Genomic DNA, 22,087 nt, shown 5'->3' on the forward strand with positions numbered 1-22,087 from the left:
TATCTGGTTGCTGGTTATGTTTACATTCCACTGACCCCATCCACCTCCATGACATTCTCAAAACCGAAGTGGCTGGCCAACAAAGCATGTAGAATTCGAACTCGAGACCTCTGACAGCCTAAATGAGAATCGTGGTCGTCGACTAAAGACCCTAACAGTGCAATTTTATATACGTCTACTCAGAAGTAAGTCCCACTGGGTTCAATGGGACTTACTCCTACATAAACAGGTATAGGATTTCAACCTAGATTTGGCAGAATCTATTCATTCTATAGAATAATTAAACTAGTAATAATTACACTGCTAAGAAACATGGGCCGTGCAAAACAGAACAAATATTTCGGCAATATGCGAAACCAAGAGAATCATTTTAACAAAACCAGAAGGCTCCATGCAGTCGAGAAAAGGATTTTATTCGGATCTATGTCCTTCGGAAAATGCAAGCGAAGACAACGGTTCAACATTACAGCTTGGAAGGCGACTTTAACTGGAAGACGAGGAGGGTTGCTAGGGAAAAATAATCTTAAGAGAAATTGTAGTTATCCTTGAAGCAGCTGAAAGGTCACCTAGACCCTGAAAGGGATGAGTTTCACAGAGTTCTTGACAATGTTTAAAGATGCTGTGCTGTAGCGGCTCATGAAAAAGCTTTTTTTTAAAAATCAGGTCTGGCAAATCGGCTGGATTCCAAAAGCCTGCAGGGGAGCCAAAATAGCAAAAAACATTAATGCCCTGGCAAAGATCTGCTAAAAAGAGAATCCTGCAGACCTATCAGGTTACAAAAAGCAGGACTTGCAACAACAACAAAAATCCTTTCCACAAACAAGTTGATAAAAGTTCTAGACCTGGAGCCCTAAGAGAGGAATATTCACAAGCTATTTGAATCCCAAGTTTAAAAACAACCACACAGATGCATTTTCTGCTCCTGGGAAATCCATTTTCTACACTAAGCAAAGCTAAATCTTGAGCCCTGTATCAATTTGTCCGCTAAATTTGTCTTTAACGTGCAGGTTTTTTTTTTTTAAAAAAAATGGTTTGGGTTTTGCTAATTTTAGGAAGCACCGGTGACAGCGGAGTGACGTCAAGCAGGGCTGGTGGTGTTAATCTTGAGCGCACCAGCAGGTTGAGAGATGGTTCTTACACTATCTTAGACCCAGAAAGTTCAGGGATTTAGAGAGCAGTCCGATCAGAATAGTGTGAACCTCTGAACTCGGGAGGCTTTCGCCATCCAATGCAGAGCAGAGCGTGGAAGTGATCTTTTCCTCTGCATTTTGGCTAGACGGGCTTTTTTGCCCATCTAGCTGGGGGGCTGGTAGGCTGTGGGATACGTCGTAACTGGCCTCCCCAATCTCCTCCTCGCTATATCCATCACTACGCCCCCTTCTCGGGTCTTGTCTTTGCAATCTCAGAGAGGCAATCGCGGTTCTCTCTGCAAGAGGGAGGGGCCAGGGAGCGCGGACTTCCGGGTTGAAGTTGGGAACGCTGTCTCCAACCTCAGATCCAGGAATCCGAACTATCCCATGCTCTCCACCCCCCAGACATTAGGCAGGTCTATATCTACGGGCTTTCTGGGATGGGGGGGATCCCTGGCTTTGCCGCTTCCGGGACTCCCCCACCCCCAGCGTCCAAACACCAGTGTAACGTCCCGGGAGGAAAGAGGGCGTGATTGTGTACCCAAAAGTAGATTAAGAAAAGAAAAAGAAAACTATCGCAACAGTGGCAAACCAACTCTTCTCCTCACCCCCCCCCCCCCGATGGCCCCAAAGCCCCCTCGCAAAGGTCTGTGCCAGCTGGCAGAGCCCCACCCCTCGCAGTGAAGAAGGGACGCCCCTGAGAGTGGGCGCCACACCGTCCACAGACCTTGAGGTTGTCCTGGGACCGTGGTAAAATTCGGGAAAACTGCGGCCCCAGTTATCCTGAGCAAAGCGAGTGGTCGTCCCTGGTTAACCCCGGGATCCCCTGTGCGGCATTTAGATGCTCAGGGCCGACCATGTGACCAGCTGGTGTAGACATGCCCATTGTCTAAGAGACCATAGGATTTCTCCCTTAAACATAACAAGCAGCCCTTTGACTCAGGCCTGGAAACGATCATTTACTGCACTTCCATCCCACCCGTCTTACAAGGAATTCAGGGTAGCATTCAGGGTGTTCGTGTGTCGTCTACCATTTTACCCTCATCACGACCCTGAGAAGGTTGAAAGCGACGCTGAAAAGGAGCGACCGGCCCATTGTCACGTTCGGATGGCTACAAGATGCCGGCCCTCGCTCGCCTTACCCCGGTTCAGCTTTCGGATGATCCCAAGCTATACAGCAGTGGTTAAAATAATTGTATTGCAGTCCAAGCTCATCTGGAACACGAAGAGGGATAGCGTAAGAACACACGCATTGACACCGTCTGGTAAGGGGGCGGGGGGGGAGAGGAAAAAGCAGCTTAACTTCTCCAAAAATGGGCCTGCTATAAACAGGACGCCAGAATTGGATAACTCCGTGAGCGTCCCGTGGATTGGATCCAGGATCTGCCATCATAGAATCATAGAACAGCAGAATTGGAAGGGGCCTCTAAGGCCATCGAGTCCAACCCCCTGCTCAATGCAGGAATCCACCCTAAAGCATCCCTGACAGATGGTTGTCCAGCTGCCTCTTGAAGGCCTCTAGGGTGGGAGAGCCCACAACCTCCCTAGGGAACTGGTTCCATTGTTGTACTGCTCTAACAGTCAGGAAGTTTTTCCTGATGTCCAGCTGGAATCTGGCTTCCTGTAACTTGAGCCCGTTATTCCGTGTCCTGCACTCTAGGAGGATCGAGAAGAGATCCTGGCCCTCCTCTGTGTGACAACCTTTCAAGTATTTGAAGAGTGCTATCATGTCTCCCCTCAATCTTCTCTTCTCCAGGCTAAACATGCCCAATTCTTTCAGTCTCTCTTCATAGGGCTTTGTTTCCAGACCCCTGATCATCCTGGTTGATCCGTCAACTATCCATCAGCAAGATTGGCTATACTGGCTGGGGCTGATGGGAGATGCAATCTGACAAGATGCGGAGGGCCACTACTTGAAGCTGGTCTACAGCAACCTTGCCAAAGCTAAGCAGGAGCAGTGCCAGAGTGGCTGAGCCCCCTGACAACTCTGCGTGTGCTGCCTTTTGTTCCATCATGGGGAAAAACGCAAGAGAGAAGTATAATAAATTTTAAGAACGCATTTGCCGGCATCCTCCTTCTCCCTCTATGGTTTTCTCCATGTGTGTTTTAAATTGTAAGTGCTTTGGGGCAGATTTCGGTGTTATGGGATTGATTTTCTTTTTTCCTAGGACCCCCAAAGCCTAGGATCACAGCCAGATGCAAATTAAGGGGGCGCATTTGAAGCAGCAGGGAAGTCAATTAGCTACTGTATCCAATGAGCCATCTACTATATATAAAAATAGAAATCTACATCCAATTCACTAAAGGAATAGGGCTGCTCCCAGACAATGAATGCGCCCATTTTACAGATTAGGAACACTGAGGCGAAGAAAGAGATTCTTCGCACAAGGACAGCCATGGTAGATACTGGGCCAGACAACACATTAAGCCACGGTTAGGCCGCTAACTCTTTTGGTGGGCATGGCCAGCCACAAAACACCCATTTCCTAGAAGGCAAAGAGACTAAAGAAAGAGTAAACTTGCCCAAGGACTTAATAAAAGCAGAGTCTGAGCTCCAAAACCACACTTTTAAAGCCAGCCGCCCAGTTTTTCATGTTTTTTTTAAGTGCAATTAAAATAATTAAGGAATAAAATCAAAATCAGGAGGGGCAGAGAGCCTGACGGAGAGCCGAGGGAGACCCTGGGCCTCGTACTTTTACACATTATGGAAGAAAACATATCACCCTGTGCTAACATTTCTCTAGGTAAAGCAAAAGCGGACGATTTCTTCCTTACCACGGCCGTGCTGATTTCTTCCACAGAGAGTTCTGAAGTGCCAGCAACAAAACCTGAAAGGTAGAAAATAATACGGCGGACGTATTTTTAGTTTAAAGGCTGTGGAAGGAGCGCATGTCTACTCAAAAGTTAAGTCCCAGATTGCTTTTCTGAGAAACCTGCGTTCCAATTTGAATTCCCTGTTTGAGCAAAGATTTACGTTTTCTGAAGGAAGCCTTCCTTTCTCTAAGAGTTTCCTTGACACTGCTTAACCGTGCCACTGATCTCTTGGACTTGGTGCAACCTTTCCTGACCTGGAGTAACTCCATTCCAGGGTATTGAGGGAAATTAAAATGGTAGCCCAATGTCTCTGCTCGTGTGCGCTAGCACTTCCAGGGAAGCCTATCAGGAAACACTGACAGAGGAGGGGGGGGTTATAAGAGAACGTGTCTTCTAAGACAATGGCTCAGTTCAGACAACATGCAAGTCAACTCAGTGTGAAAACTCCACTCAATGGTTATTATTATTATTATTATTATTATTTATTTATTGAGCGCCATCAATGTACATGGTGTTGTACAGAGTAAAACAGTAAATAGCAAGACCCTGCCGCATAGGCTTACAATCTAATAAAATCATAGTAAAACAATAAGGAGGGGAAGAGAATGCAAACAGGCACAGGGTAGGGTAAAACTAACAGTATAAAGTCTGCACAACATCAAGTTTTAAAAGCTTTAGGAAAAAGAAAAGTTTTTAGCTGAGCTTTAAAAGCTGCGAATGAACTTGTAGTTCTCAAATGTTCTGGAAGAGCGTTCCAGGCGTAAAGGGCAGCAGAAGAAAATGGACGGAGCCGAGCAAGGGAAGTAGACGCCCTTGGGCAGGCGAGAAACATGGCATCAGAGGAGCGAAGAGCACGAGCGGGGCAATAGTGTGAGATGAGAGAGGAGAGATAGGAAGGAGCTAGACCGTGAAAAGCTTTGTAGGTCAACAGGAGAAGTTTATATTGGATTCTGAAGTGAATTGGAAGCCAATGAAGAGATTTCAGAAGCGGAGTAACATGGTCAGAGCGGCGAGCCAAGAAGATGATCTTTGCGGCAGAGTGGTGAACAGAAACCAACGGACTGATGTGAGAAGAAGGAAGGCCAGAGAGAAGAAGGTTGCAGTAGTCCAACCGTGAAATAACCAGCGCATGAACAAGCGTCTTGGCGGAAGAGACAGACAAAAATGATCGAATCCTGGCAATATTATACAGGAAAAATCGACAAGATTTAGCTACTGCCTCAATATGAGGAATAAAGGAGAGCGAGGTTGAGTTTCTAGGGGCTGCACACACCCCCAACATGTACTAACTCCACTGCTGTGTGACTGTGGAGTTGAGTAAAAGGCAACGCGACATTTGATTGACAGTTCCTCCGCCCTCTCTCCTCCCCCTGTCCTCCCAATGGAGGAGAAACTGCTGTGAGAAACCAATGCCAAAGGCCCTCCTAGAGCAGCACTCCCTCCTTTTGCCACTCTTGCCAGGGAACTCTGTAGCCAGTGGGAAAAGTCAACGCAATGGAAAACTCGACAGAGCCCTCCACACAACGGTTGTGCAGGAACTCTCCTCTGCACAGCGTGGATATTCTGCGTGGAGTGTATTCCAAAAAAAAAAACCCACTCTTGTGTGGAGTTTTCCCTCCAGACAACACATTTCTCAACGGTGGTGTAAAAACTCCACCGTGGAGTTCTAAAACCACCGTTGAGAAACGTCTTGTCTGAACAGAGCCGGTGTCTGCTGAGACATATGTGCATCATCTCTAAAAGAAAAGCATTCTCTCTCTCTCTCTCTCTCTCTCTCTCTCTCTCCAGGATTTCACCAAGCAACAAAGTTCATACAATTCATCAACATCGCGAGAAACGACAGAGGGGTAAGAAATTATGCATGGTGTTGAGAAAGTGGTCGGGGAGACATTTTTCTCCCTCTCCCACAATCCTGGAATCCAAAGGGGTCAACCCTTGAAGCTGACTGGTGGAAGATTTAGGAAGCGCTTAATCACACAGCACAGAGCTAAACTATGGAACTCCCTTCCACAAGATGTAGCGACAGCCAGCAATTTGGATGGCTTTAAAACAGGGTTAGACCAATTCATGGAAACGAAGGCTATCAACGGCGACTAGTCCTGATGGTTACATGCCACCTCCAGGATCGGAGGCAGTACGTCTATGTACACCAGTTGCTGGGAACATGTGTGTGTGTGTGTGTGTGGGTGCTCTTGCACTCAAGTCCTGCTTGTGGGTTCCTGGTTGACAGCTGTTTAGCCACTGTATGAACAAAATGTTCGACTAGATCAGCCTTCCTCAACCTGGGGCGCTCCAGATGTGTTGGACTGCACCTCCCAGAATGCCCCAGCCAGCTGGCTGGGGCATTCTGGGAGTTGTAGTCCAACACATCTGGAGCGCCCCAGGTTGAAAAAAGCTGGACTAGATAGACCCTCGGTCTGATCTAGCAAGGCACTTCTTAGCATCATCATCATCATCCCTCCATGATGGGCATTTGGAAGCAGGCTAAAACTTTTTTGTTCCAGCAGGCCTTTGGAGAATAACCTGGCCCTCCATCTATGTTAATGTCTTATAATTTTGTTGTGTATTTTAAATGTTTATGGTTTTGTTCCCCCCCCCCCCCATGTATATTTTAAACTTCGTAAGGCCGCCTTGAGGCCCAGCATTGGGCAAAAGGCAGGATACTAATAATAATAATAATAATAATAATAATAATAATAATAATAATAATTTGTTACCCGTCTCTCCCTCTGGATCAAGGCAGAGCACAACACAAATGCAAACACCATCAAATACATATAATTGATTAAAACATATACAACTAATACATTAATAATATATTGATTTTTACTCTTCTTATGTCCTGAGACCCTTTTAACTGGAGATGACAGAGACTGAACCTGGGGCCTTTTGCATGCAAGGCGGTGTTGATATTTTGAAATTGTGTAAATAATCAAATGTATATTTTACAAAGAATGGGTGTAGTTAAAGATTGAAAGTGGAGAAACGCAGCAGCAAATTAGGCAGGTGTCTGTAATGAAGGCAAGAAACACCTGAGTTAATTGATGTCAGTTTGCTAACAGTTTTAAAAGGGAGGGTCTTAAACAGTTGGTAGGAGGTGGTCGGAAGGAGGAAAAGGGTTCAGTTGGAAGAAGGATAGCACCCTTCAAATACTTGACAGGTTGTCACACAGAGGAGGGCCAGGATCTCTTCTCGATCCTCCCAGAGCGCAGGACACGGAATAACGGGCTCAAGTGACAGGAAGCCAGATTCCAGCTGGACATCAGGAAAAGCTTCCTGACTGTTAGAGCAGTACGACAATGGAACCAGTTACCTAGGGAGGTTGTGGGCTCTCCCACACTAGAGGCCTTCAAGAGGCAGCTGGACAGCCATCTGTCAGGGATACTTTAGGGTGGATTCCTGCATTGAGCAGGGGGTTGGACTTGATGGCCTTGTAGGCCCCTTCCAACTCTGCTATTCTATGATTCTATGATTCTATGTTTAGCCTGGAGAAGAGAGGATTGAGGGGAGACATGAGAGCACTCATCAAATACTTGAAAGGTTGTCACACAGAGGAGGGCCAGGATCTCTTCTCGATCCTCCCAGAGTGCAGGACACGGAACAACGGGCTCAAGTTAAAGGAAGCCAGATTCCAGCTGGACATCAGGAAAAACTTCCTGACTGTTAGAGCAGTGCAACAATGGAACCAGTTACCTAGGGAGGTTGTGGGCTCTCCCACACTAGAGGCCTTCAAGAGGCAGCTGGACAAGCATCTGTCGGGGATGCTTTAGGGTGGATTCCTGCATTGAGCAGGGGGTTGGACTCAATGGCTTTGTAGGCCCCTTCCAACTCTGCTATTCTATGATTCTATGAAAAGAATTGACGAAAGGAACATTGCTGCAGAAAAGGAGTTGGAAGCAAGGTTGCTGATACCACATTGTTTGGCTGGCACGGGAGGAAAGCTTCAAAGCAAAAGGTCTGAAAACTGAAACTCCCAGAGACTAATTGCTGGTAGGAAAGATTGTTTAAAAGTTCCCAAAGAAAGGAAGAAGAATGCAATCTGAATATGCAATGAAATGAATTGTATGTTGTTCTATTGCCAATGCTGAAAAAGTAAAGCTATACTCCTATTAACCTACTTGGTGTAAGAACTTATCTTTACAGCAGTGTGAGGGAGTAAGCTTGAATCCGCTGACTCCTTCCCCTCAGGTGAGGAAAGAGTTTAAACACAACCCAACAGGCGGGTGCTCTCCCACTGAGCTACGGCCTTTTCCCAAATGCGGGTGAGCCAGTGTGGCGTAGTGGCTAGAGTGTTGGACTGGGACTCGGGAGATCCGGGTTCTAATCCCCACTCAGCCATGGAAGCTCAATGGGTAGCTTTGAGCCGGTCACAGACTCTCAGCCTCGCCTACCTCGCAGGGTTGTTGTGAAGACAAAATGGGAGAGGTGGAGGACCTTTGGGTCCTTTGCCAGAGGGGGGAAAAAAAGGCAAGATCTAAATGTAATAATGAGGGACCCAAGAGAGAGATTCCTGAAACCCTTGTTAACACATGGAGACAGTTCTTTTTTAAGAGGCCTTTTTAATAATGTGCTGCTTTTAATAACGTATTAGTTTTAAATGTTTTAATTAGTTATATGTATTTTATGGTGTTTGCATTTGTGTTGTACCCCGCCTCGATCCAGAGGGAGAGGCAGGTAACTATGATGATGATGATGATGATGATGATGATGATGATGAGTGATACCAACAGTTATGTGGCACATAAAATGGTTTTGTTTGCACTGGCAGCAAAAAAGAGGAGGAAGAGGGAATTAGACAAAATTGCCATAAACTGCCATGGAAAATCAGACTGCTGAGTGAAAGCTGAGTTTTAGTTATGGTCAATTTCAAGTTATCTGTGTATTTTCAAGCTATTTCTATTACCGTATATATGTATGGATGCTTTCTTTTGATGGATTTGTCATGGCCTTTGGCTAGTACAATAAACTTTGGATTGATTGACTGGAGAAGAGAAGATTGAGGGGAGACATGAGAGCACTCTTCAAATACTTGAAAGGTTGTCACACAGAGGAGGGCCAGGATCTCTTCTCGATCCTCCCAGAGTGCAGGACACGGAATAACGGGCTCAAGTTAAAGGAAGCCAGATTCCGGCTGGACATCAGGAAAAACTTCCTGACTGTTAGAGCAGTGCGACGGTGGAATCAGTTACCTAGGGAGGTTGTGGGCTCTCCCACACTAGAGGCCTTCAAGAGGCAGCTGGACAACCATCTGTCAGGGATGCTTTAAGGCAGATTCCTGCATTGAGCAGGGAGTTGGACTCGATGGCCCTTCCAACTCTGCTATTCTATGCTTCTAAGATGTAGCGATGGCCACCAATCTGGATGGCTTTCAAAGGGGATTGGATAAATTCCTGGAGGCAAAGGCTATCAATGGCTACTAGCCCTGATGGTTGTGTACTATCTCCAGTATTCGAGGCAATAAGCCTGTGTGCACCAGTTGCTGGGGAACATGGGTGGGAGGGTACTGTTGCACCATGTCCTGCTTTGTTGGTCCCTGGAGGCCTTCAAGAGGCAGCTGGACAACCATCTGTCAGGGATGCTTTAGGGTGGATTCCTGCATTGAGCAGGGGGTTGGACTCGATGGCCTTGTAGGCCCCGGAATAAATACAGAAAAATCTGCCCTGTTTCTTACGCGAGCTTTCCACATAGCGTCTCACCTGTGTGGGTCCTTTCATGTTCTGCAAGCTGGGATCGCCTACTGAAGCTTTCCGTACACTCGGAGCACTGATAGGGCTTCTTTCCCGTGTGGGCCGCCTTGTGGGTGACCAGGGATTTTTTCCAGCTGAAGCTTTTCCCACATTCCGAGCATTTATACGGCTTCTCTCCCGTGTGAGTCCTGCTGTGCACGAGGAGGGCAACTTTTTGGTTAAACTTTTTACCGCAGTCGAAGCAGGCATACGGCTTCTCTCCCGTGTGGATGATCTCATGCCGAGCAAGGTGGTCTTTTTTATGGAAACACTTCCCGCACTCGGCACAGGCGTACGGCTTCTCGCCGGTGTGGATCCTCATGTGGTTGATCAGGCCGACCTTCCAATTGAACCCTTTCCCGCACTCCAAGCACTGGTATGGCTTCTCCCCCGTGTGGGTCCTCTTGTGCGTCATCAGGCGGTCTTTCTTATAGAAGCTTTTCCCACACTCGGGGCACTCGTACGGCTTCTCGCCCGTGTGGGTCCGCTGGTGCGCCACGAAGTTGGCTTTCACGCTGTAGCTTTTCCCGCACTCGGGGCACTCGTGCGGCTTCTCACCCGTGTGGGTCCGCTGGTGCGCGAGGAGGGACGATTTCGCATGGAAGCTTTTCCCGCACTCGGGGCACTCATGGGGTTTCTCGCCCGTGTGGATCCTCTGGTGCTGAATGAGGATCCATTTGCTGCTGAAGCTCTTCCCGCACTCGGGGCACTCGTACGGTTTCTCCCCCGTGTGGGTCTTCATGTGGACATTCAGGGCCGAGGACCAGCTGAAGTTTTTGCCACAGATCGTACACTCGTGTAGGTTCTGCTCCCCTGTGTGTTTCCTCATGTGCATGATCAGGGAACGTTTCCAGTGGAAGCTCTGGCCGCAGTCAGCGCACGTGTGTGATCGCTCACCAGTGTGGGTTTTCTCATGCCTCAAAAGGTAAGAGGAGCATGAGAAGCCTTTCCCACAGTGCGAGCACTGATAAGGCCTCTCTCCAGTGTGGATTCTCTTGTGCACATCAAGGTACGATTTCAGGATGAAGCGTTTCCCACACTCGGGACATTCATACGGTTTCTCTCCCGTGTGGGTCCTCCGGTGGGTGATAAGGCCCGAAATCTGCTTGAAGCTTTTCTCGCACTCGGAGCACTCGTAAGGCTTCTCGCCCGTGTGGGTCCTCTTATGCGTGACGAGGGTCGCGCCGTGATTGAAGCTCTTTCCGCACACCGAGCACATATAAGGCTTCTCTCCCGTGTGAATTCTCCGGTGCGTGATAAGGTAGTCCTTACGGCCGAAGCTTTTCCCGCACTCAGGGCACTCGTAGGATTTTTGGATGGGTCCCACCGCGTGGGTCTTCTTGTGCCTCCTGAACGAAGCTGTGTAACGGAAACATTTCCCACACTCGGCACACTGATACGGTTTCTCCGCCGTGTGGCTCTGCTTATGTATGTTGAGGGTGCCTTTCTCGCGGAAGCTCTTCCCACACTCAGAGCACTGGAAGGGCTTCTCTTCAGAATGAGTTCTCATGTGCACGTTCAGCGCAGATTTCACACTGAAGTTCTTCCCGCAGTCTGAGCATTCGTACGGTTTCTCCCCCGTGTGAACCCTCCGGTGGACGGCAAGGTGCGGCTTCCGGTTGAAGGTTTTCCCGCAATCCGGGCACCTGTACAGCTTCTCGCCCGTGTGCATCCTCTCGTGCAGAATGAGAGACCCTCGACGGAAGAAGCTTTTCCCGCACTCGGAGCACGCGTATGGCCTCTCCCCTGTGTGGATTCTCCGGTGTTGGATGAGGTACGCTTTCTCCCGGAAGCTTTTCCCACACTCCGAGCACTGGTACGGTTTCTCTCCCGTGTGGGTTGCTTCATGGCTAAGAAGATCGGGGCAGGAAGAGAAACACTGGCTGCACTGGGAGCAACTGTACGGTTTCTCTCCAGCATGGTCCCTTTCATGTATAACCAGCTGAGACCGCTTATGGAAACTTTCCCCACAGTGGATGCATTTATATGGATTCTCTTTGGCTGGGGTCCCTTGAGGAGTTTCCTGGGGATTTTCTGCACCTTGCAGGCTTCTGGATGTCTCTTCCATCTTAGGACTATGGAGAGAGTCCCCTCTCATTTCCCCCAAAGTTGCCCTTTTTTCTGGCTCAGGTGTGGCCAACCGACTCTCAGCTTCTTTTCCCTGTGCTTGGTCATTCTCGGCTGGAAAAAAAACAGAATTATCAGTCAGACCTGCAGCAAACTACTTCAAGGTAGAACCCTCCTGTTCAGATCCTCCATTCCATTTTCCTCTTTCCCCCTGTTTTTTCCTCCTGCCCCCTTTCCCAACAGTTAGCATTCTTCACCCTCTTAGCATCCTCAGTTCTTATTTGGGGATTCTGCTCCCACCGGGGAGGAGGGAAATAAAGATGTTTTTGGTACTTCTGCAAGCCTACTGATATCCCGTTCTTGTATATTGTCTGCTGCTTCTTCGATAATGTATGCAACAGCACTTGGAGAAATTGTTCACTTATAAAGCACCTACATTCAATTTTCAAAGAACTGTGCAGATATTAAAAGATGAGGACTTAAGAGCCATGCCAAATCAGACTAAGGGTTGATCCAGTTCAGTGTTAAGAAATCCTTATGTACCTGCCCGGACCCTAAGGTCATCCTCAGGGGTCCTTCTCTGTGAGCCGCTGCCAAACGATGTGAGGCAGAGCGAGGTGCTCACTTCTGGTAGCTGATTCTAGGAGTACTGAAAGGGCAGCAATTTCTGGATTATTTAATGTATTATCATTGTCGTTTTTACTGCCTTCAAGAGATTTTCCTCGTCAGGTGTCAAATCATTATTAATTATTATTATTATTTATTTATTTATTACATTTTTATACTGCCCAATAGCCAAAACTCTCTGGGCGGTTCACTTGGTTGCCCTGCGTTTCACACATATTGACTTAGGCTATTTTTTGCCTCATCTTGGGATGTGGAATGGCTTGTGCTGGCCCTTACAGGAGGGAAAACATTTTCTAGCACACTTGTAGGAATCAGCAAAACAACAACAACAACCAAAAAAAACAACCCCCATGACTTCTGCTTCAAAAACAATTAGTTTTACCTCACGTGTATTTTTTTTTTAAAAAAATGGTGAATTAATTCATGCTACAAGTGAGGTTAATTCTGTGTTATTGATTGAAAATATTGACATGCCATACTTGACTGAAAATGGCTTCCAGAGTAGTTTACACAATTAAAATATCAAATATTTATTTGTTTGATTTGTACTTTTCCACCAAGAAAATGGTGCTCAAGTTGGATAACAATTGTAGGAACTAAAAACACACACACAAAACCCTTGGTTATAATAATAATTAAACAAATACATGAAAAATGCAGTAGAAAAAAAAACACAAAATAAAAAACAGCCATCCAACCCAAGAGACTGGATTACATGCCAAAGTCCCACTTGAATGGAAATCTCTTTGCCTGTCGTTGGAAGGACAGCGGACAGAAATAAAGGGCACAATCCTGTGCCTGTTTAGACAGAAAATAAGTCCTAAAGCTCCCAGCAATGCTGGGAACCCTGAACATGCAGACAGTCATGCCCAAAATCACATAACCACAGCAGATTGAAGAAAGCAATCCACAAGTTTTTTTTTAAGTGCTGAAAAGCCTTGAGAGATATTCCATTTAAAAGAACCGAGGTGATAGAATGGGGTGGGTGGGGAGGAAGAATACCATTTCTGAACACCCCACTATATTTAACGCCCCCCACCCCAATACACATAGAAAGAGAAAGACCATAGAGATGAGAGTGGTCTAGAGTGACCTATACAGGCCATAAGGGAAAAAAATGCAGTCAGCTCTAGACCACAGAGATGAGTGACCTATATAGTTCCTAAAAAAAATGCTGTCAGCTCTAGACCATAGAGATGGGCATGGTCTAGAGTGACCTATATAGTTCCTAAAAATGCTGTCAGCTCTAGACCATAGAGATGGGCAAGGTCTAGAATGACCTGTATAGTTCCTAAAAAAATGCAGTTACCTCTAGACCATAGAGATGGGCATGGTCTCGAGTGACCTATACAGGACATAAGAAAAAAATGCTGTCCACTCTAGACCATAGAGATGGGCATGGTCTCGAGTGACCTATACAGGACATAAGAAAAAAATGCTGTCCACCCTAGACCATAGAGATGGGCATGGTCTCGAGTGACCTATACAGGACATAAGAAAAAAATGCTGTCCACTCTAGACCATAGAGATGGGCATGGTCTCGAGTGACCTATACAGGACATAAGAAAAAAATGCTGTCCACTCTAGACCATAGAGATGGGCATGGTCTCGAGTGACCTATGCAGGCCATAAGGAAAAAAATGCTGTCTGCTCTAGACCATAGAGATGGGCATGGTCAAGAGTGACCTATATAGCTCCTACAAAAATGCTGTCTGCTCTAGACCATAGAGATGGGCATGGTCAAGAGTGACCTATGTAGCTCCTACAAAAATGCTGTCAGCTCTAGACTATAGAGATGGGCATGGTCTCGAGTGACCTATACAGGTCATAAGAAAAAAATTGCTGTCCACTCTAGACCATAGAGATGGGCTTAGCCTAGAGTGACCTATACAGGCCATAAGAGAAAATGCTATAAGCTCCAGGGCGGCCGCTCTAGGGTTTATCCACTCTCTATCCTGGAGAGACTGCACAGGTGTTCTATCGTGTGGGTGGGGGTGGGGGGGCTTCCCTCCTTCTAAACGGAACGTTCTAAGTTCTGAAAAGAAACAGAAGGTTCTGCTAAACAGGAGAATGGGGCACTGCTGCCTGAAAGTCACAATGTACTTCTTTGTCTTCTTCAACCACCTCTTCATCATCTTGGGCGCTCTGGTGCTGGCTGCTGGGCTATGGATCTTGTTCGACAAGTACACCTTTATATTCTTTCGGCAGGCTTCGCCGCCCTCCTTCACGGCCAGCGTGTACCTCATCATCGTGGTCGGGGCCATCACCATGATGATGGGGTTCCTGGGCTGCGTTGGCGCCTTTTACGGCATCCAATGCCTTTTGGGCCTGTATATCACCTGCCTCTTACTCATCCTCGCGGCCCAAATCTCCGCCGGCCTGCTCCTCTACCTCCAAGGGAACGAGCTCCACGCAATGATGGCCAAGAGAGTCAGCGACGTCCTCCATCATTACAACCCCATCGATGAAACCAACCAGACCGCGGAGATCGCATGGGACTTCATCCAGACCCGTCTGTCTTGCTGCGGCTGGACCGGGCCGGAAAACTGGAAAAACAACACAGTCCTACGGGAAAACAACTGGAAGTTCTATCCGTGCTCTTGCAGTAACGTCTCCCAGATCCCCGTGGGCTTCTGCCCTTTGGACACCGCTTCCGGCAGTGTGGCCGACGACGAGTGGCCAGTTACGACGCAAGGGTGCCAGCAAATGATGCGGAAATGGATGCAGGAGAAACTGGACAGCATTCTCGCCGTCTGCCTAGGGGTGGCCATCACCGAGATACTGGGAATGCTGTTCTCCATCTGCATCTGCAAGAGCAAAACGCTGGCAGGGTGACACCACTGGCCTTGGGGGCTGCCCCAGACCAAAGGGGGAGATTTCTTTCCTCAGACCCAGGACTGTCTTTCACTCCGGTCCCACGGGGGAAGGGGGCGTTCGGGGATCAAGGCTTTGGGTTGCCCCAACTTCTTTCTTGACTGTTCTCCTGCAACGCAAGCCATTTCAGTCCTCGACTCGTGCGCTGCCTGGAGACATTATTTTCCTTCTTTGTCTTCACATTGCGGTGGGGCTTAGAATGACCCTCTTTGACAACTTTGTGCTGTGTCCGTAACCCCTTGTGCTGTGTATTTCACCCTTGTATTCTATTCAATCCAGAAGAATTTGGGGGGCGTTGGCTACAGCTGGTGGTTTGGTCTCGTTCTTTTAAATATGCACGTTGTTACCATTTTTGTCATTGGCTGATCTCCCTTTCTTAACTACACTGCCATTAATCTGCTGAATGTTTGCCTGAATCTGTTCTCGCACAGTTTGCTGTATTTTCTGCTCTACTTAAAAAACCCCACAACCCACCCTTTTCACTCGCTGCTCAATCTTTGGTAATACCAATCGGATTGAGGATTGGCCTAGACCAGGGGGGGTCAGTCTGCCATCTTAGGGCTGCATGCAACTCTCAGGTTGATTTCAAAAGCCCTCTAGAGGCGATCAGTTCTGCTCCTGGCAAGAGCTAGATGTCCTTTCCCTGGTAGCCTGCAGCATGTGAATCGAGAGAAAGAAATCTGGGACTGTTCACACAACACGCTAACCCACACTCAGTGGTTGAGCGTGGGTTGTTTTCAAACCGTGGGTTATCGTGTTGTCTGAACCCAGGACATTTTCCACAGGTTGGGTTGTCAACTGTGCAGTGTGGCTTTTAAACTCCCCTGGACAACAAACCATCAGTTCTCAAGGTAGCTTGCTCGAGAAAAATAAGTCACACTGCATGGTTCAACAAACCACCCTGCGGGAAAAACCCCCCGGGTTCAGACAACAACCTAACCCATGGTTCAACAAACAGCCCACAGTTCAACAACCACCCCTGAGTGAGGGTTACCTTGTTGTGTGAACTCAACCAGTGAGAAACAGAGATGGGAGATAGAAGGGAGTGGCATTTCAACCTTTTAGAATGGGGAAAAAACTGCACAAATGTTGGGGAAAGCCTTACAACTGGGCACTTGGGGGAATGGGGGTGTGGTCATCTGGGGAACTCCTAAAGGACTGGATTTAGCCCGCAGGCTGAGGATCTCCACCTAGGGTGCTCTTATTTACCCCTGCCTGATGCATCCTTTTCGAGTTGATTGTAAAGAGGGTTTTATATTCTCCTCTTGCGCTTCAAACGGAGAAGACGTTGCATTGCTCAGCTGTTGCTGCTATGGCTCTTGTGCTCATGGATTCAGTTCCGCGCTTCTGCATTTCTCCTTTTTATTTCGTTGGAAACGTCTTCGAAATGGAAGCCGTGCACATTAAGGTTTAAGAGGGCATATTGCAACCGTTAGAATAGTTGCTTCAAAATAACGACAGCAAAACCAGGACAGGTTTCCCCATATGAACCTGGCTAACCTTTAAAACCAGCCTCACTGTGTCTCAGCTCTATGTTTTCGGGGGTGGGGGGGGGAATGACGACGACGACGACCATCACCCCATTATCACAGCTCTGCAGGAGCTCAGCCGTAGTGAACTGTTGGTGAAGGGAGGCATTCTGCACACGCAGAAAGGTATGCATGGTCTTTAATCCCATGCAGCCCTGATGGGCTGCGTACTCTGCATTCAGGCCCCCTCCAGATTTGTCTCTGCTATGAATTTTATATCTCCGCATATAAAATTTATAGCTTCCCTCGTCTCTCCTCTGTATCATAGTATGTGCGCATTAATAACTGCACTACAAAAAAAAAAATTCAGGAGATAAATCGCAATGGCTGCTGCAATGTGATGCTCTTTACCTAGATTCAAATCAACGAAAATTCGGGTTTATATTCAATGAGGAGCAATCCCATTGTCATATAGACAGGGGCCTGGAAAACCTCACCAGCACTTCAAGGGGCCGCTCTAACTCCAAGAAAATAAAACAGCCTGCCCCAAACGGGTGCCCTCCAGAAGAGTTGAGCTAATTTTTCCACAGTCCCCGCATGGGAACAGTCCTCTAACACAATAAACTGTCTGGCCACAAGAGTGGAAGCTACCTGCCAGTGTCTTGACCTTCTTCCCCGCTGCTTCGCTTCCCTCTTGCATCCTGGTTCCATCCGGATTCCCAGAATTCTCTTCGGCTTCCCCCACTTTGCTTCCTTCCCATGATGCTCCATACGGCTCCCCTTCGTCTTCGCTCGGCCACACGTCGGCTGCCGGAATAACCAAAGGGGTGTGTGTGTGTGTGTGTGAGAGAGAGAGAGAGAGAAAGAGAGAGAGAAAGAGAGAGAGAGAGAGAGAGATGAAACCTCAGAGCAAAATTTACATTTGTCGAGAATGTCGAAATGAGAAAGGAATTCTGCCTGTCCATTATAAGAACGTAAGAACATTAGAAGTGCCGTGCTAGATCAGACCAAGGGTCCATCTAGTCCAGCACTCTGTTCACACAGGGGCCAAGCAGCCATCGGCCAGGGATGAACAAGCAGGACATGGTGCGACAGCACACTCCCACCCATGTTCCCCAGCAACTAGTGCACACAGGCTTATTGCCTCGAATAATGAAGATAGCACACAACCATCAGGGCTAGTAGCCATTGATAGCCTTCTCCTCCAGGAATTTGTCCAACCCCCTTTTCAAACCCCCCAAATTGGTGGCCGTCACTACATCTTGTGGCAGCGAGTTCCATAGTTTAACTTTGTGCCCGAATCTCCCACCCATCAATTTCACGGGATGACCCCTTTGGGTTCTAGTATTAATTTAAATGTTAATACCAGCACTTTGAATCGGGCCCAGACCTGGTGTCCCTTCTGCCTGGATCTCTCCCCACATCCCATAACCAAAATGGGTACCCACTTTCAACAATCACAATGACAGAGGAAATGTCTCCTTCTTCTGACACAAGGCCTTCCTTTTGAATGCTCTCTGCTGGGTTCTCTCTCACAGTCCCATCTTCTGGAGAATACCAAAAAGAAAAAGAAAAGAAAAAAGAGAATTCTAGAAAAAACAACTGTCCAAGGCAGTAAGGAAACACTTAAGAATCCAGGGGACAAAGGATGCCATTTTGGGTTTGCCTTTGAGGAAGACCAAGGCAGCCTTAAAGAATTTCCCTGTCAGATTCTGGTCAAACAACATAATAAGAGTTCTGCTGGATCAGAACAAGGGTCCACTTAATCCAGCACTCTGTTCACACAACAGGAACTCACAAGAAGGACAAAGGTACATTCACACCCTCCCACCCTTGTTCCCCAGCATCACCTGTATATAGGCACACTCTCCTACTCTGATCTTGGGTGACTTCAATATCCATGTGGATGACCCTCACGATGCTGCAGCTCTACGATTTCGCTCCTTATCTTCCTCTTACGATCTCAAGCTCTGCTCTGAAGCACCCACACATTCCCTTGGACACTGTCTGGATCTTGTCCTCACTCAGAACTGCTCTGTCCTGGACTTTTCTATTGCTGACTTTCCTCTGTCAGATCATCATCTAGTCTCTTTCAATATCACTCACAATCCCCCTCCTTCACGTCCCGCTTCACGCCCTTGTCGTGACCTGCATTCTATCAACTACGAGGCTTTTTCTCAGTCTTTAGCCTCCTCTCTCCCTTCTGTCTACACAGCCGTCTCCTTGGACTCAGCCGTCTCCTCCTTTAACTCCTCCTTATCTTCAACTCTTGATAATCTTGCTCCATCTACAACTCGGATAGTTCGCCCCTCTCAACCCCAACCGTGGCTCACCTCTTTCCTCCGCTACCTTCGCTCTTGTTCCCGGGCAGCCGAACGCCTGTGGCGTAAGACCAAGGACTGGGCGGACTTTGTCCACTACAAATTTGTTCTCTCCTCCTTCTCTTCTGCCATTTCACTGGCCAAACAGCAGCACTACTCAACGTTGATCCAGTCAAATGCTAAGCACCCTCAGCGGCTCTTCAAGTCCTTCAATTCTCTTCTGAAGCCTAATCCGCCATCTCTCCCCGCCTCTCTGTCTGCCAACGACTTTGCCTCTTTCTTCAATGCTAAAATCCAAACTATACGCTCCGATCTAGCCAACTCTGCTCCGCTTCCAGCTCCTGTCCCTCACCTGTCAGTTCCTCCTTCAACTCTCTCGGCATTCCCTTCGGTCTCAGCTGATGAACTGTCTAAAATACTGCGCTCATCGAAGCCTTCCACTTGTTCCCGTGATCCGATTCCCTCTCGCGTCTTTATTAATCTTATCCCCGCTATCCTCCCGTCCTTGCTTCACATCATTAATTCTTCTCTGTCCTCTGGTTCATTTCCTTCTGCTTTTAAACATGCTACAGTCTCTCCCATTCTCAAAAAACCCACTCTTGATCGACTATCCCTGTCTAACTACCGACCTGTCTCCCTCTTGCCCTTTGTCTCAAAGATCCTGGAACGTCTGGTCTACTCTCGTTGTCTTGACTTTCTCTCTAATAACTCTGCTCTGGATCCCTTTCAATCTGGCTTCCGTCCTTTGCATTCCACTGAAACAGCCCTTACCAAGATCACCAATGATCTTCTTACTGCCAAGTCTAAAGGCCATTATTCCATTCTTATTCTCCTTGATCTAACCGCAGCCTTTGACACGGTTGATCACGATCTTCTCTTAGATTCCCTCCATGACCTTGGACTCTGTGGCTCTGTCTATAACTGGTTTGCCTCCTATCTAGAGGGTCGCTCTTTCAGCGTGTCGGCTAACGGCAGCTCGTCCTCCTCTTTTCCCCTTTTAGTTGGGGTTCCTCAAGGCTCGGTGCTTGGCCCGTTGTTGTTCTCTCTATACATGCTGCCCTTGGGCAAGCTTATTCAATCTCACGGCCTCCAATATCACCTGTATGCCGATGATACACAATTATATCTTTCATCTCCGGAACTTTCTCCAGATGTTCACGATCGTATCTCGGCATGTCTTTCAGATATCTCAGCCTGGCTGCTTCATCGTCGTTTGAAACTTAACATGGCAAAGACTGAATTGCTTGTTTTTCCTCCTAAACCTTCTCCTCACCTCTCATTCTCTCTTACTGTCAACGATGTCACGCTTACTCCGGTCAAGGAAGCTCGTAGTCTTGGCTTTATATTTGACTCCTCGCTCTCCTTTACTCCTCACATTGAGGCAGTAGCTAAATCCTGTCGTTTCTTCCTATATAATATTGCCAGGATTCGACCATTTTTGTCTGTCTCTTCTGCCAAGACTCTCGTTCACGCACTGGTTATCTCTCGGCTGGACTACTGCAACCTTCTTCTCTCTGGCCTTCCTTCGTCTCACATCAGTCCGCTGGTCTCTGTCCACCACTCTGCCGCTAAGATCATCTTCCTGGCCCGCCGCTCTGACCATGTCACTCCACTTCTGAAATCTCTTCATTGGCTTCCAATTCACTCCAGAATCCAATATAAACTTCTCCTGCTGACCTTCAATGCTCTTCACGGTCTAGCTCCTGCCTATCTCTCCTCTCTCATCTCACACTATCGCCCCGCTCGGGCTCTCCGCTCCTCTGATGCCATGCTTCTCGCCTGCCCAAGGACCTCCACTTCCCTTACTCGGCTTCGTCCTTTTTCTTCTGCTGCCCCTTACGCCTGGAACGCTCTTCCAGAACACTTGAGAACTACAAACTCAATCACTGCTTTTAAAACTCAGCTAAAAACTTTTCTTTTCCCTATAGCCTTCAAATATTGAGTTTGTTCTGACTCTATACTATTAGCTTTACCCTACCCGGTGCCTGTTTACACTTCCCTGTGCCTGTTTGCATTCTCCTTCCCTCTTTATTGTTTACTACAACTTATTAGATTGTAAGCCTATGCGGCAGGGTCTTGCTATGTACTGTGTTATCTGTACAGCACCATGTACATTGATGGTGCTATATAAATAAATAATAATAATAATAATAATAATAATAATAATAATACTGGAGGTAGCACATAACCATGGCACATAAGAAGGGCCCTGCTGGATCAGACCAAGGGTCCATCTAGTCCAGCACTCTGTTCATGCAGTGGCCAACCAGCCATCGGCCAGGGATGAACTTTCTCCGCTGTGGCACCCTGGTTGTGGAATGAGCTCCCCAGAGAGGTCCGCCTGGCGCCTACACTGTACTCCTTTCGTTGCCAGCTGAAGACCTTTTTATTCACTCAGTATTTTAACACTTAATTTTAACTTAAATTTAAATTTTACTGTTTTAACTCTGTATTTTAATTTTATATCAATTTTGCTGTGTGGTTTTTATCCTGGTTGTGCTTTTTATACTGTATTTTGTATTTGTGCTTTTAACCTGTTGGTTGTTTTATTATGGTTTTAATTTCTGTGAACCGCCCAGAGAGCTTCAGCTATTGGGCGGTATAAAAATGTCATAAATAAATAAATAAGCAGGACATGGTGCAACAGCACACACACACACACCCCATGTTCCCCAGCAACTGGTTTCGTTGTTTATTCGTTCAGTCGTTTCCAACTCTTCGTGACTTCATGGACCAGCCCACGCCAGAGCTTTCTGTCGGCTGTCGCCACCCCTAGCTCCCCCAAGGTCAAGTCTGTCACCTCCAGAATATCATCCCTCCATCTTGCCCTTGGTTGGCCCCTCTTCCTTTTGCCCTCCACTTTCCCTAGCATCAGCCTCTTCTCCAGGGTGTCCTGTCTTCTCATTATGTGGCCAAAGTACTTCAGTTTTGCCTTTAATACCATTCCCTCAAGTGAGTAGTCTGGCTTTATTTCCTGGAGTATGGACTGGTTTGATCTTCTTGCAGTCCAAGGCACTCCCAGAATTTTCCTCCAACACCACAGTTCAAAAGCATCTATC

At 47.4% G+C, this 22,087-nt stretch overlaps 2 protein-coding genes across 2 annotated transcripts in view; one reads left to right on the top strand and one right to left on the bottom strand.

Annotated features, from left to right (window-relative positions):
• Nucleotides 1-392: 392 nt before the first annotated feature.
• Nucleotides 393-22,087, bottom strand: part of LOC134395654 (zinc finger protein 585A-like) — a 37,863-nt gene continuing 16,168 nt past the window's right edge. Inside the window, exons 8-13 of the mRNA XM_063121817.1 lie at nt 18,156-18,254; nt 17,359-17,514; nt 9,641-11,851; nt 3,906-3,958; nt 2,273-2,345; nt 393-692 (exon numbers count right to left, since the gene is read on the bottom strand). Of these exons, the coding sequence (XP_062977887.1) occupies nt 2,301-2,345; nt 3,906-3,958; nt 9,641-11,851; nt 17,359-17,514; nt 18,156-18,254 (2,564 nt within the window). The 3' untranslated portion in view covers nt 393-692; nt 2,273-2,300. The remainder of the gene's footprint in view (nt 693-2,272; nt 2,346-3,905; nt 3,959-9,640; nt 11,852-17,358; nt 17,515-18,155; nt 18,255-22,087) is intronic.
• On the top strand, nt 14,435-15,199 carry LOC134396971 (CD82 antigen-like). The gene has a single exon (XM_063123586.1). The coding sequence runs from the start codon at nt 14,435-14,437 to the stop codon at nt 15,197-15,199; it is 765 nt and encodes a 254-aa protein (XP_062979656.1).

The sequence above is a fragment of the Elgaria multicarinata genome, chromosome 3 (assembly GCF_023053635.1).
Source record: "Elgaria multicarinata webbii isolate HBS135686 ecotype San Diego chromosome 3, rElgMul1.1.pri, whole genome shotgun sequence".
Classification (NCBI taxonomy): Eukaryota; Metazoa; Chordata; class Lepidosauria; order Squamata; family Anguidae; genus Elgaria; species Elgaria multicarinata.